At 43.2% G+C, this 14,832-nt stretch overlaps 1 protein-coding gene across 1 annotated transcript; it reads right to left on the bottom strand.

The window, feature by feature from the left end:
• Positions 1-1,695: 1,695 nt before the first annotated feature.
• Positions 1,696-2,775, bottom strand: LOC134201854 (uncharacterized). Its single transcript, XM_062677099.1, has 2 exons — positions 2,695-2,775; positions 1,696-2,390 (listed from the first exon to the last, which is right to left on the bottom strand). The coding sequence occupies exons 1-2, from the start codon at positions 2,753-2,755 to the stop codon at positions 1,945-1,947; spliced, it is 507 nt and encodes a 168-aa protein (XP_062533083.1). The 5' UTR covers positions 2,756-2,775; the 3' UTR covers positions 1,696-1,944.
• Between the last annotated feature and the right edge of the window lie 12,057 nt (positions 2,776-14,832).

The raw sequence follows: 14,832 nt of genomic DNA, 5'->3' as shown, positions 1-14,832 counted from the left end.
ATCACAACTAGAAAATGTAATACATAAAATAAATCTAAATTTGTCAGTTAGTCAGATTATTCTACACTCATGATATAAATTAATGGATCTCTGGATCCACGGCACCGATTCAGAACTTGTATTAAATGTGTTTAAATTTACTTCAATTTAAATAAATTTGTGGTTTCTAATTTTTTAATCTTAACGCTTAAAAACTTAGTAAGTTATTAGATAAAATCAACCAACTGTTTTGTAACCATCCACATTGTCGCTAGAAAAAATATAATGTGTTTCGTTTTTGCTATCTTAATAAAACCGCAGCCTTAAAGCATAGCTCTCCGCGTCTGATATAAGGACATTTTTCATACACCAACCGGTGTTTACAGTACGATACATTGTTTTATAACGGTACGTGCACTACAGGGCTTATATTAATGGATATTGAACGGGTTGCTATTAACTGCACACAGATTTAACTATAAATTCACATAGACGGACCAATAATTTGTGGTTAAGTAGCTACCAAGCATCAGGTGACTACCAGAACCTATAGACATGGTAGGGGAAGTACAAACCTGAGGAATTATTTGAGAAAATCCCGCCATCTCTCCACCCTCTACTGGAGAAATAGTTTTAGACAGAACTTGGGCGTTTATCCACATTGTGTTTGAAGAGATAATTTGTTTACATACCGTCTGGCTTTAAGACGACCTACCATAGCATATTTCATTTTATGACTAAGTTTTATCTAAGCGCAACGGATCTTGAAATTGTCCGGTGTGGTTTACGTTAGCAATATACCAATAATAATTCAGCAATTATCCGAAATACCCGGGCTCTTTGTCTGGCCAGAGCAATTTTTCACCGGAGCCCCATAGTTCGCACTCCTCATACGTATAAATCTCACCAGGCTGCGACCGAAGCCTCGAAACTAAATTAATCCATCCAATACACAATGCACGATGTACTGCAAACATATTTCACAAGCTTCCAGAATTCTCGACTACGAATAAGAACAGAGATAAAAAGCTGAATTTTTTTATTTTATCGCTTAGATGGGTGGACGAGCTCACCTCCCACATGGTATTAAGTGGTTACCGGAGCCCGTAGACATCTACGACGTGAATGCGCCACCCACCTTGAGATATAAGTTCTAAGGTCTCAAGTATAGTTACAGCGGCTGCCCCACCCTTCAAACCGAAACGCATTACTGCTTCACGCCAGAAATAAGCAGGCTGGTGGTACCTACCCGTGCGGACTCACAAGAGGTCCTACCACTAGTAATTATCAAGGTTTCCTAGTACTTTATATTATTTTGAGACTGTATCTAACTGGTTAATGGTCTAATTTTAGTGGTGACAGGAAGTATTATGAGGACGCTCGGATATGTACTTCAATTGTCTTTATTTCATTATTATGAATTCATTAAACATAGAATCTAAAGGATCGACCTCACTACTCATAGTGCGTAGTGCGTCAGCCATTCGCGTTGTTGTGTCTATGGGATCCGATAACCGCTTAACAATAAAATTGAGTTGTGGTATCATTCACCAATTTTTTTTTTTTTAAATTATCTCGCACAATGTCTTTTAAAACAAACGAAATAGAATTGGAAATGCGAATTCAATGTTTATGTGCGTAGTGATTTCAACAGAATAAACAAAATACTAAAATAATTAGGATTAATAGCACGTTTGAATAGAATCATATAAACAATTCTGACATATACCTTTATAGATAACACAATAAACAATTAATATTTTTATCATGTTACAATAAGTACAATTTAAATTATCATCTAAATTTGAATACTGAAAACATTTTTCAACGTAAGAAACATTCGACCGATATATTATTACGGGTTTTTCTATAAGAAAATCTGTTATTATTTCTTAGTCGTTAATAATAGATTCAGAAAAAATATTGCCAATTCGAATTCGGTTAGTGAAAATGAATTTTGTAAATTCAATTTGTTTTGTTAGACGCAGCTTCTACGACGGTGGCTATAGTTGTCGCTGAGTCCGCATTAGTTGCATTCATCGCTTCTCGGGCACTTGTCGCATTACCTTGAGATTCGCTCACTGTTGCATTCCCTTCATCTGTTCCTGCAACAGTCGTCTCTTGAAGACCAGACTCCGTAACAGCGGTAGTTTCTTTGAACTGCTCTAGACCCATGATATTTGCTTCATTAAGATTCAGTTCCTGATGATAGGCGTGGGCCATGGCTCGTACACTGAAGATGCAGCTGGTAATGCATTCATGTTCATCTTGAAACATGTTCGGGTTCGGGAAGCAGCCCCGCCACATTCCGACCTCACACCTGGATCCAGGCTTCCAATAGTACATGACCGGCACTGGAGGTTTACCGCAGTCATCCCATCGAAACTCCGCAAAACAGGCTTCTGGTGGAACTGTTGGATATTAATTACAATAGATCTTTAAGCCATTGTTATTTTATTTTAATGAAAGTTTTTACGTATGTACATGACTCATGTTCAAAAGTGACATTCAAGATAAAGAAATAACAAAAATGAAATACACAAAAAATATGATTTGCGTAATCACTAAGCAAATATAGATCCCAAGTTTCAAGGCAGGTGATCATTATTCACGTCTATGAGTAGGAATAATCTCTTAAAACCTGGTGGGCCGTGACCTCGTTCACCCATTTACGCAATAATTAAATAAAAATATTAGATATGAATACAAACATACCCGCTTTAACAATCTCTAGAATAAAGATAATAAAAACAAAAACATATATCGCGGCGACCATCCTGGAGTATTGAACAAAAACCAATCAATTAATTATCTTTATGGGAACGTAATCGGTTTCATTAATTAAGATAAGTGAAAATTGTTTTCGCGCGGACGACAAAGTAAATGTGAATTTTTATTTGCAGTGTAGATCTTGCATGAGAATGATATGATACGTTAGTTCGCATAATCCGTAGGACCGACGACTCTCGCTAAACATAATTCAGATTTTTCGACATATTCGTACCTTTATTCAAGGTGGGTTTTTTTAAGTACTCTCCATAAGCCTCGTTTGAAGTAAGATATGTCATAGCGCTCAGGAAACACCATGGAGGGGAGCTCATTCCATAGCCGGATGGTACGTGGCAAAAAAGACCTCTGGAAACGCACTGTGGATGACCGCAGTGGCTCCAAGTAGTATGGATGAACTCTACTCCGATGGTGGGCGGTGCGATGGTAAAAATGAGATGATGGTATCATCTCAAACAATTCCTCAGAGCACTCCCCATAGAAGGTACGGTGCCAAATACAGAGGGACACAAAGTCCCTCCGCAGATGCAGATGCTCCAAAGGATCCGCGAGAGTGGGATTATCGACAATCCAAACGGTCCCCTTCTGCATGGAGTCAAATGGAAAAAGCTGGTATTTAGGAGCCACGGCCACAGATGAGAGCAGTATTCCACGCGAGGCCGGACTTGTGCTTTATAAAGCAAAACGCGTTTATAAAGCAAAACGCGCTGGATCTCTCACGAATGGTGTATAATAAATATACCCGAATTTAAAATAAAATAATGCACAACCACTGCTGTCTGGCTTCAAGAATAAAACGCCCGAGGCACTTTATCAAGCAATGCGATGTTACTATGCCAGTGTCTAAATTCGGCAAATACGGATTTTACTATGGAAACTCATATGTGACATTTCCTAATGATGGTAGGACATCTTGAGTCATACCATCACCCTGCCTATTTCTACCGTGAAGCAGTAATGCGTTTTGGTTTGAAGGGTAAGGCAGCCGTTAAAACGTTAACTGTTAAAACTGATACTTAGAACTTATGTCTCGAGGCGGGTGGTGGCATTTGGGTCGTAGGTGTCTATGGGCTCTGGTAACCACTTAACACCAGGTGGGCCGTGAGCTCGCGCGTCCACCCAAACAATCAAGAAATTAAAAAATATGAACTCGAAAAAAAAATTAACGGTAATCTATATATATAAAAATGAATTGCTGTTCGTTAGTCTCGCTAAAACTCGAGAACGGCTGGACCGATTTGGCTAATTTTGGTCTTGAATTATTCGTGGAAGTCCAGAGAAGGTTTAAAAGGTGAGAAAATATAAAAAAGCTCGTAATTATATAAAAACGAACAATTTTGTTTTTCCTTTGACGTGTCTTTTATTTATCGAATGAGGCACTACGAAGTCTGCCGGGTCAGCTAATTAGTAATAAAGATTATTTAAATTTAATCTATGCACTCAAATTTCAATGGAAAGCTACTGCTAGTGCTCTTTCTCCTTTATGTTATTGTACAATCATAAAATATAAAATTTCCGAAAAATCAATTAGATATAGATAGTCTTGAAAATATCAATAGCACTGCGCAACTATGTCATTTTTAGGAACGTTTCCACTCTGTATAACAAACCTTCACGTCCTTATTGGTCTGGCCGGGTAAATAATTAAAAAAAGAATCTGTATCTTATAACATAGAGTTGTTATTAGCGAAAAAAAAATGGCACATCCGTCTTTTGGTTCTGTATTCGTGAATTACGGTAATTAATCTCGAATCGTTCTGTGTTCGGATTATTTTGGGATACCTATTTGTCTACGGTTTCCCTTATTTCCGTTCGGATTTCGGTTCGACTAACTAAATTACGTCGGCAATCGGAAATGATTTTTTGATTGGTTTACTTTAGTAATTGAAGCCGTAGTTTTATTTCCGCTTAAATTTATTTGTGTGGTTTTTGTTTTATAACAGTTAGGGCACGCGTTAAGTATAGCGAGAGTAGATATACATTTTTTTGGAAGTGATAACGTCTTATATTTCGATGGAGCCGGCTGCACGCACGAAAAAACATGAGTCATGCGGCGTTACCTCGCTCTGAGGCGTTCCATTTAAGGCTTAAAGTGCAAGCGAGAGTGCGCAACGAGCGACAAAGAGGCACAATCGGCCTCCGCGTTCGGCAGCGTTCGACATCTGTCTCTCTCCTACTTGGGTGAGCGATACTTTTTTTTTTTTTTTTTTTTTTTTTTTTTTTTTTTTTTTTTTTTTTTTTTTTTTTTTTTTTTTTTTTTTTTTATGATTGAAAGTTTACTGGTGGCCCAAAGGCCTTTCCAGTTTCACCAGGACAGGTGGGCGAGCAAAGGCTCAGCCAAGAGGGGTGGGATTTGCTAACAACTGCCCGAGCGCCTCCGAAGGAGACCTAACAACTCAAGAGCAATTGTTTCGCGAATGAATCTACTACCGGATCGGAATCGCGACCCGCTGAGAAGATCAGGCGAGAAACTCAGCGGGCTGATGCATGGGTTAGGTTGCACGTCGACCTCTTTGTCGAGTTCGACGAGTACGGTTACCGGGGTCCCTAAGCCTGCTCCTAGTATTAGAGCTGAAGGCATCTAATGCAAAGGTTATTGGATCCGATGGATCCGTAAGGACGTGTCTAGGGCGTCGACGGTGACTGGCTCCTGCATGATCAGGATTCGGGGAGTAGTCAGCGGCGGCAACGATAAGGCGATTATCATGACGCATAGCCTTATCGAAGTATCGTTCCGACGCTGACTTCATGTATTTCCGAAATGATTCGAGGCCCAGGTCGTCGTGTAGGTCAACGTTCCTCACGAACCACGGAGCCCCGACAGCTAACCTGCAAAAGCGGGATTGTAGGGATTGTAGGGTGTCTATGTGTGTGCGGGCCGCGTGAGTGAACACCACACTCGCGTAAGTCATGACGGGCCTTATGCAAGTTTTGTAAAGTGTCACCTTGTTCCGAAGGGACATTTTACTCCGCTTACAGATCATGGGGTAGAGTCTACCGAGAATAAACGCGGCACGGTCACGGACTGATTTTATATGCGGGCGGAATGTCATCGATGCATCCAGGGTAACGCCCAGGTACTTGACCTTCCTGGCCCAAGGTATGGGTTGTCTAAAGAGAGTAATCGGGGGTGTGAGATTCCTCCTCCTAATCCGGGAGGAAATCCGTGTGGAGCTTCCCCTCTGAAATAGCACCGCAGTACTTTTCGCTGGGTTGATGTCTATGCGCCATTTTCGGGACCACTGTCCTAGGGCTAAGGCTGCGCTCTGAAGCTTCTTCGCGATTAGGGACTTGTTTCTACTGGAATAGTAAACAGTCGTGTCGTCGGCGAATAAAGCTAAATGGGTCGGCGGCGACCGGGGAATATCGTTAACGAATAAGCTAAATAGGAGGGGTGAAAGGACAGAGCCTTGCGGGACTCCAGCTGTGAGAGGTCGTGGGGAGGAGCGGGTTCCCTCGACTCGATATCGAAAAGAGCGGTTCGACAAGAAGTCTCGTATGATGAACACGAGACTATCCGGCACACCCATGTTGAATAGTTTGAAAATCAAACCATTGTGCCAGACTTTGTCGAACGCTTTTGCGACGTCGAAGAAGAGAGCTCCCGTGTATAACGGTTTTGGTCGATTAAGCCCCACAAGAATGTGCTCCGTGAGGCGGTGCACCTGTTGAACGCATGAGTGATTTGTACGGAATCCGAATTGTTCGTCGATGAGAATGCCCTTGGATGAGACGAAGTCTCTGAGGCGTTTGTAGAGCAGACGCTCATACAGTTTGCCTAGAGACATGAGGAGGCTAATCGGGCGGTAGCTCGTCGGATGATTTTTTGGTTTACCGGGTTTATGTATGCCGATAACGTCCGCTTCTTTCCACACCGCGGGAAAGATACAGTTCGCCATAGCGGCATTGAAAATAGATGCCAACATCACGATGAGTTGGACGGGTAGAAGTTTAATAACGCGGTTAGATATACCGTCGGAACCGGGAGCCTTGCGAGGACGTAGGTCTTTGATCAAGTCTTTAACTTCTATTGGGGTGACGGGTGGTGACGCATCCGATGGTGGCAAGGAGGCTCTGCGTTCTACCTCACTGTCTACTAATTCTACATGCACAGGGTCCACGGATTGAGTGCTGGGCGTGCACTGGGTTTGCAATGTATCGGCCAGCAGCTCTGCTTTTTCGTCATCATCGAACGCCGCGAGTCGGCCTGAGGGGCCTACGAGGGGGGGCATAGTTACTACCGTATCCGATTTGAGAGTACGAGCTAAGCGGTAGTAAGACCTTTGGGAGGGCGCGAGTCCTTCTAAGAAATCAGACCATCTGGCATCTCGGACTTCGGCGATGCGAGACTTTACGTCGCGTTGTAGGGCACGCATTCGAATACGATTTTCCGCGGTAGGATACCTGTCGTATGCGCGTATGGAGGCGTTCTTAGCTCTAAGGAGTTCCCTAATATCGTCGGACAATTTGAAGCGGTGAAGGAAGTCCTCCGCTACAACTTGTTTCGATGACCTATCTAATGTCGAGGTGATGTGTGACGTTAAGATGTCTATGGCTTCAGCGGTATCCTGAGGAGACGGGATAGAGTCCGGGTTAAACGGGAGCGATGGTGGATCAGATTCAGCCAGGCTGATGCCCAGCGTGTGCCAATCCACCACAGTCCTCGTGACGGGAACGGAATCGGGAGCGCGACCGAGCTTCATAACGACGGGACGGTGGTCTGAATCTAACTCTGAAACTACTTCGATCGAGTGTAAGCGCAGAGTTACGTTTTTTAATAACGCTATGTCGAGTATATCCGGGCGGTGCGCGATATTTAGCGGGTAGTGAGTCGGGGTTAGCGGAGCGACGATATCGAAGGCGAGATCATCGACTAACGCGTCAAGCCGCCTGCCATTCGGGGTTGTGGTGTGTGAGTTCCACCTGATGTGTTTACAATTTAGGTCGCCCGCCAGAATGACAGAGCTCCCCATGCCGAGCAGCGCCTCGATATCACTGCTTAGAACGATCTTATCCGGTGGAAGATAAACGGACGCGATAACGATCGGCGCGTGTCCCGTCAGTGAGATTCGGCACACTGATGCTTCGATATTAGCGAGCGCGGGAGGATCGAGCGGGACGCAATGCAGGGCTCTTCTATAGTAAATGACGGTACCACCACCACGGGCAGAGAGCCTGTCGTTCCTGACCATGTTATAGTTCGCGATTTTAGGGTGAGCGATACATCCGCGTGGACAGCTGCTATACAATATACATTTACATGTTTTCGTCAAGTATGAAGTTCAGTGAAAAGTGAATGTGGTGTCAATTGTTTATAGCAACGATAATTGTGATAATTGAAAAATTAAACCATTCCACCTCTATTTTTTTATGACGTTGTCACGTTCAACTATCCTCAGTAAACTGACTTTACAGACAACCGATGTTTTTATTTTATTTTAGGAAATAATACTTATCCTTAGTGTTCTAACTATAAGTTTCAAATGAGCTGATAATTTAGTGGACTAAGATTATTTCAAGTTTGCGTTGTTACTAAAGTGTGACTATCGTAGCATTATTATTATGGCAGATATCAAAGTGTCATCATACTAAAGAACTGATTTGTGTTCGTATCAAAGTTACTATGTTATATGTCTATATCGTTTCAAAGCAGATTATCCCGATGCTAACTATTATACTTTGCCACTGCAATTTACTTGCGTAATGACAAGATATCTCGAAGTTGTCGGTGACGCGACTCAGTCTTTCTTAGTGATATATAAATTATATTACGTGTAGATTTTGATGTCTTTAATTTTGTGATGAATGTTACCCTTTTTCAAATTGAAGTAGATGAGTAGATAACGATTCATCTCAAAGTTCATCTGCTATGCCCAATCGCCATCCGAATTTGCAATGGAAACTCCTATATTTTGATTTAGCTTCACAGTGGAACGACATAGAAACTTTTAATTCTATACCCTTTCCTTAATGCGTATCAACCAGGAATAACTATTGATGATGATCTACACAGTGAACTGAACTACTTAATATAGATTGCTTTGGAACCTGGAGAAAATGGTTTTGGAAAAAAAAAACTAAAAAAAATTAAGCATGAAAAATCCAGATATGTCTTAATAATCCAAATTAGACTTCACAAAAAGAATTCGAATTAATGGAACGTAACAATTATTGAATTATCTAAATAATGGTTAAGTTAATGAATTTAATAAAACTAATGTAACTGAAGTTAGACCGATAGTCAAAGTTATCAAACAGAAGTAATCCACTTTGAAAACTTCTGAAGTTATACAAATGTTAACGATCGTTTACTTCTGTCAAAAAAACATAAGTATTATGAATTTTATTCAATATTTTCTACTAATTGGACTCTCAAGAACTATTTTTATTGGAGTCAATGCAGACGCGACTAATGTTCACAAAGAACTTAAAGATTTAGTAGTTTAACTTTTTCTTTTTTTTTTTAATTGCCACACAGAACGTGAATAATTATAAAAAAAACTTAAAATTTAACATTACAGTAAAGCCAATTAAAAGTTTCCACAGACAAGTTTCAAAAAGGTCGCAAATGGGTGTTTTTACTTAATGGAAAGGATATGGAGTGGTAGTTATAACACTCAACATTTTCTTAAATTTTACATTTCGTTCTTCCCAGGTCATGGCATTTCCTTGATTAATTAATGCAGAGTTTCCTAAGTCGTTGGGCTAAAAGTGTATACGGAATCAAACTGTAACATGAAAATGATTTATAGTACCAAACCTAATCAGAACAAGAAAAGGAAGACGAAGTCAAAATTAAAAAGAAACATCGTTGACCTTGATATCTATAGAGATTTAAATATTTGCCTTCTAGATCTACAGTCTAATAGGCATGCAAAACTCAAATCGTTTTGTGCGTTTTCGTTAAAAATTGAGTTAGTGTGTGGTTTATATTTAGTAAGCCCATCAGATGATGGCTTTAATTAAAAATATCCGACTTTATTTTGTTACATTGAAACTTTCAAATGTAAATTTGTCAGCGAACATAAATAATTCACGAGGGTGATTTTACAAGAAGATTATTTGTGACAACTACAAGTATTTTAGCTTTGCTCAATGTCTAAAACTTTAATTAGTGGAATAACTTTTGCGATAGTCATTGTCATAAGAAAACTCATTAAAGTTTGCATTAATTTAAATTAAAGTTGTTCTCAGTTTCGAAAGAAGCGTCAAGCTGTTTTAAGCAAACGAGTTAGAGTGGAGTTAATAATAATAGATCAGTACCGCATGATGGTTCGTCCCCGGAATCAAGTAGCGTAAGATTTTGGTGTGTAATCTTTAACTGTTTATCTTTTGCGGTAGGTAGCGGCTTGGCTCTGCCCCTGGCATTGCTGAAGTCCATGGGCGACGGTAACCACTCACCATCTGGTGGGCCGTATGCTCGTCTGCCTACAAGGGCATTAAAAAAAAAGTGTTCTGTTAGGTATATAGTTACTCTGTGGCGGCCTCCCCCCGGTGAAGGTCAAGGGGCGACCTGAGGGGGTGAGGCCGCGCGGCGCGCTACCAGCACTCTAGCGCGCTGCCGTGGAGTGAATAGAGCGACCGGTCGACGGTGTATCGCGTCCCGACCCGGCAGGCTGGTTCTGGTCCAGCGGGGTATTCCGGGACACCAGCGGCACCGTCTGGGCGGCCCGACGGGCTGCTGTACCGAGACGGCCGACGTTTCAGAGCCTTCGATTCGCCTCGAAGGCTCCGTCGGCTGGGCGTCCTTGGGGTGAGCCGCGCCGTCTGGTTGTAGTGTTGACCGCGGTAGCCCCCCTACCTCATCCGGGTTCTGACCTCGGAGGGGATCGGACGTCGGGTGTAAGAGTGCAGAGGAGTCGTTTAGTGGGTGGGCTCTAAAATCCTTGGGCCCGCGGTCTGCTCACAACACCATGCAGATCGTTGAGTCTCACATACCCCGCGCGCCCCTTTTGCGCGGGGACCTCGTAGGAGGTTCGGCCCTCTACCCGAAAAAAAAAAAAAAAAAAAAAGGTATATAGTTACTCTACCGGGAGTCTGCCCGTCTGGCGTGCGCAGGCGTGGCACACGTCGTCACTAGGATCCGACGGTTGGGGCTCGAGGTGGCGCTCGACAAAACCCAGGCCCTGTTATTTCACGGGCCGGGACGAGCGCCGCCTCTGGGTGCCCACCTCGTGATCGGAGGCGTCCGCGTCGGGGTCGGGGTGACCGGTCTTCGGTACCTCGGCCTCGAATTGGACGGTCGGTGGAGCTTCCGCGCTCACTTCGAAAAATTGGGCCCTCGGCTGATGGCGACAGCCGGCTCTCTGAGCCGGCTTCTTCCAAACGTCGGGGGTCCCGATCAGGTGGCGCGCCGCCTCTACATGGGGGTGGCGCGGTCGATGGCACTATACGGCGCGCCCGTATGGTGCCACGCCCTGACCCGCCAGAACGTCGCCGCGCTGCGACGTCCACAGCGCGCGATCGCGGTCAGGGCGATCCGAGGATACCGCACCGTCTCATTCGAGGCGGCGTGCTTGCTCGCTGGGGCGCCACCCTGGGACCTGGAGGCGGAGGCGCTCGCTGCCGATTACCGGTGGCGTAGCGACCTCCGCTCTAGGGGGGAAGGGCGCCCCGGCGAAGGAGTAGTTCGAGCGCGGAGGCTCCAATCTCGGCGGTCCGTGCTGGAGGCGTGGTCTCGCCGCTTGGCGGACCCGTCGGCCGGCCTCCGTACCGTCGAGGCGGTCCGCCCGGTTCTCGCGGACTGGGTGGGCCGCGACCGCGGATGCCTCACCTTCCGGCTGACGCAAATGTTGACCGGCCATGGTTGTTTTGGCCGGTACTTGCACAAGATAGCCGGAAGGGAACCGACGGCGCAGTGCCATCACTGCGCGGACCGCGACGAGGATGACACAGCGGAACACACGCTGGCGCGTTGCTCTGGATTCGACGAGCAACGCGCCGCCCTCGTCGCGGTCATTGGAGAGGACCTCTCGCTGCCGCGCGTCGTGGCTACGATGCTCGGCAGCGATGCGTCCTGGAAGGCGATGCTCGACTTCTGCGAGTCCACCATCTCGCAGAAGGAGGCGGCGGAGCGAGAGAGGGAGAGCTCTTCCCTTTCCGCACCGATCCGTCGCCGTCGAGCCGGGGGCCGGAGGCGGGAATACGCCCGTACGTCCCGGCCCCTGTAGGTGGCGGTCTCCCCCCGGTGAAGGTCAAGGGGCGACCTGAGGGGGTGAGGCCGCGCGGCGCGCTACCAGCACTCTAGCGCGCTGCCGTGGAGTGAATAGAGCGACCGGTCGACGGTGTATCGCGTCCCGACCCGGCAGGCTGGTTCTGGTCCAGCGGGGTATTCCGGGACACCAGCGGCACCGTCTGGGCGGCCCGACGGGCTGCCGTACCGAGACGGTCGACGTTTCAGAGCCTTCGATTCGCCTCGAAGGCTCCGTCGGCTGGGCGTCCTTGGGGTGAGCCGCGCCGTCTGGTTGTAGTTTTGACCGCGGTAGCCCCCCTACCTCATCCGGGTTCTGACCTTGGAGGGGATCGGGCGTCGGGTGTAAGAGTGCAGGGGAGTCGTTTAGTGGGTGGGCCCTAAAATCCTTGGGCCCGCGGTCTGCTCACAACACCATGCAGATCGTTGAGTCTCACATACCCCGCGCGCCCCTTTTGCGCGGGGACCTCGTAGGAGGTTCGGCCCTCTACCCGAAAAAAAAAAACAAAAAAAAAAGGTATATAGTTACTAGAGCCAATATACATCACAATTCAAATACCGCCACCCACCTTGATACATGAGGTTGATGTCTCAACCTTCAAATCGAAACTTACGGCCGAAGTGATGTTAAGTAGTCACTGGAACACACAGTCATCAAAAACGTAATCATCGACCTTAAGATATTAGTTCTAACTAGAGCTCTCGCAGTAGTCGAAATTCGACTATAATTGGAATTGTAAGTTTGTACACTATTATAATAGTATTTTATACTTCTATAATCACAAATTTTGCCAATATTTTTTTTTTAATAAAGACAAACAATATTTAATCTATTCTCAAATTGACCACAGACGTCAAGAAGAAAAATTTGACAATAAATAGTATGCATGCGTGTGTGCGTCAAATACATGGTGTGTAGTGTGTTTAATGTTTTCTTTATTGATTTAATGTATCTTTTATGCATTATTTTACAAAAATATTAGCATTGTGCACTTCTTCTCTATATTTTCTATAAGTGTGGAAAATTTCATACTCCTCCGTCCGCGCAATTTTCGTAAAAAGGGATACAAAGTTTTTGCTTCACGTATTAATTAGTTCTAATATCTCCGTTTTATGTCGACGACTGTCCCAACCGACAAACGTAAACGCATCCTTCCATACATCCCTTATAACCGCCAGAACGAGATAATTCCTCCCGTGTGACAGTTTTCATAAAATCTGGAGTTTTCCGACAAATGCTCAAAGCGGAATGTCAACCTATTTTCTTTTATACTCAACGTATTATAAATGTTCAAATAAGTTAAAATTGTTGTTAACAGTTTTTATGGAATGTAAACGGGGCTTTGGCTTTTTTCGTACCGATGATAAATATTATTCTGATATTCAATAAGCTGTTACGTGATATTCGAGTCACAATAAAAGACTTTGAATTTATTCATTGACTAAGCATAAGGAGTTACTGTTTGTGGTAGTTCACAATACTTAGTGAACTTTAAAAACTTAATCGAATACAATAGAGAAGCTTCCCCCTACGTGATCGTAGAGTTGTGATTGTCTGTGTTTTTAAGTAAACAGCGCGCATTCTAAAACATTAACATCATCAACTCAATCAATAACAACAAGCAAAATATAAAAATAAATAAATAAAAGGATATAAATAAATAAAACACCTAGAATAGCCTACATCATGATAATATAGTATGCAACATTGCAGTGCCTCTTATCGAATCTGATTCGGTATCGAAAGATAAATAATAAACAATAATAAATTCATAAGAATAATTCCTTAAGTCTAGTTGTTTAAAAGGAACTTAATGACAAACACACCAGAGGCTTATTAAAGGCTCATTGTAAAAATAAATATAAAAAAAATCTAATATTTAAAAAAAAAAGACATGCCCGCTGTGTTTATTACCAATTCTTCTCAGGATGGAGGCTAGTTTTTGTGAATTGGCGGTAGTTCTTTTGACATTCAACAAGTATGTACTTTCATTTATGTTGAATAAAATTTTTTTTGATTTGATTTGATTTGAGCCTATAAAATGAATATTTTGTATAATTGTTATAGAAATAAAATTTTGGTTTCTAGAAGAGCGATGCCCCTACACGCGGATGCAAACAACAAGGCAAGGGGAAGAAAATATAGAGTGATTGTATATATCGTTATAAATATAATATAATAAAAAAAACGAAAAAAAAAATTTATGATCGAATAAAAAAGATATCACCCGTACCCAATAACCTCAATCATACAACATAGCATTTGTTTCGATACAACATAAATATCATTATTTACAGATTCGAAATTTGTTGTTCGAAAGAAATTAAATTTCGTGATTTATAGCATTAGAAAGTTTTACATATTCATGAACTTTAATACTGATTTGAAAAAGCTCACGGCGGGGTACGTCTGTGTGCTCAACCAATATGAGGATAATTGATTTTTAATCTGCTTCGGTAGGGGTTGGTCACTACGTTGAATTTTATAAAGACTGGGAGGCTTGTTTATTTTTGTAGCACTTACACATATTTCCGACAACCGTCTCGCTAAGAAAATTGTAGGTCTTGACTGTTGAGCGTGGAACGTTGACTAATCAATATAAACGTGATACAACTCCAATCCTAGATTCCTCTTTATTCGCACTTGTTTGAAACTGAAATCAAGTCGTATTTTTAATCCACACGTATAGTCATCAGTATCTTCGCAGCTATGCGTTTCACCACAGTTGTTATAGACAAACAATTGGCAAATCAGTGAGTTCATTCTACGCAATAAAGATAAAAAAAAAACGTGTGACACTCGGGGACTGCCGCGGTAAAGCTGCTGCAGCTATTACATGGCATTTTTTATCAACTTATGCAATTATAATTAAACA

The sequence above is a fragment of the Bombyx mori genome, chromosome 4 (genome assembly GCF_030269925.1).
Source record: "Bombyx mori chromosome 4, ASM3026992v2".
Taxonomy (NCBI): Eukaryota; Metazoa; Arthropoda; class Insecta; order Lepidoptera; family Bombycidae; genus Bombyx; species Bombyx mori.
The sequence above is the reverse complement of the archived record's forward strand: the minus strand, read 5'-3'. Positions and strand labels throughout refer to the sequence as shown.

Excerpts from the sequence above, each read along its gene's own strand:
- LOC134201854 (XM_062677099.1), bottom strand. The coding sequence starts at position 2,755 with ATGGTCGCCGCGATATATGTTTTTGTTTTTATTATCTTTATTCTAGAG. Across the intron at positions 2,391-2,694 it reads TCTAGAGATTGTTAAAGCGG|TTCCACCAGAAGCCTGTTTT; the intron begins GTATGTTTGTAT and ends AATATCCAACAG.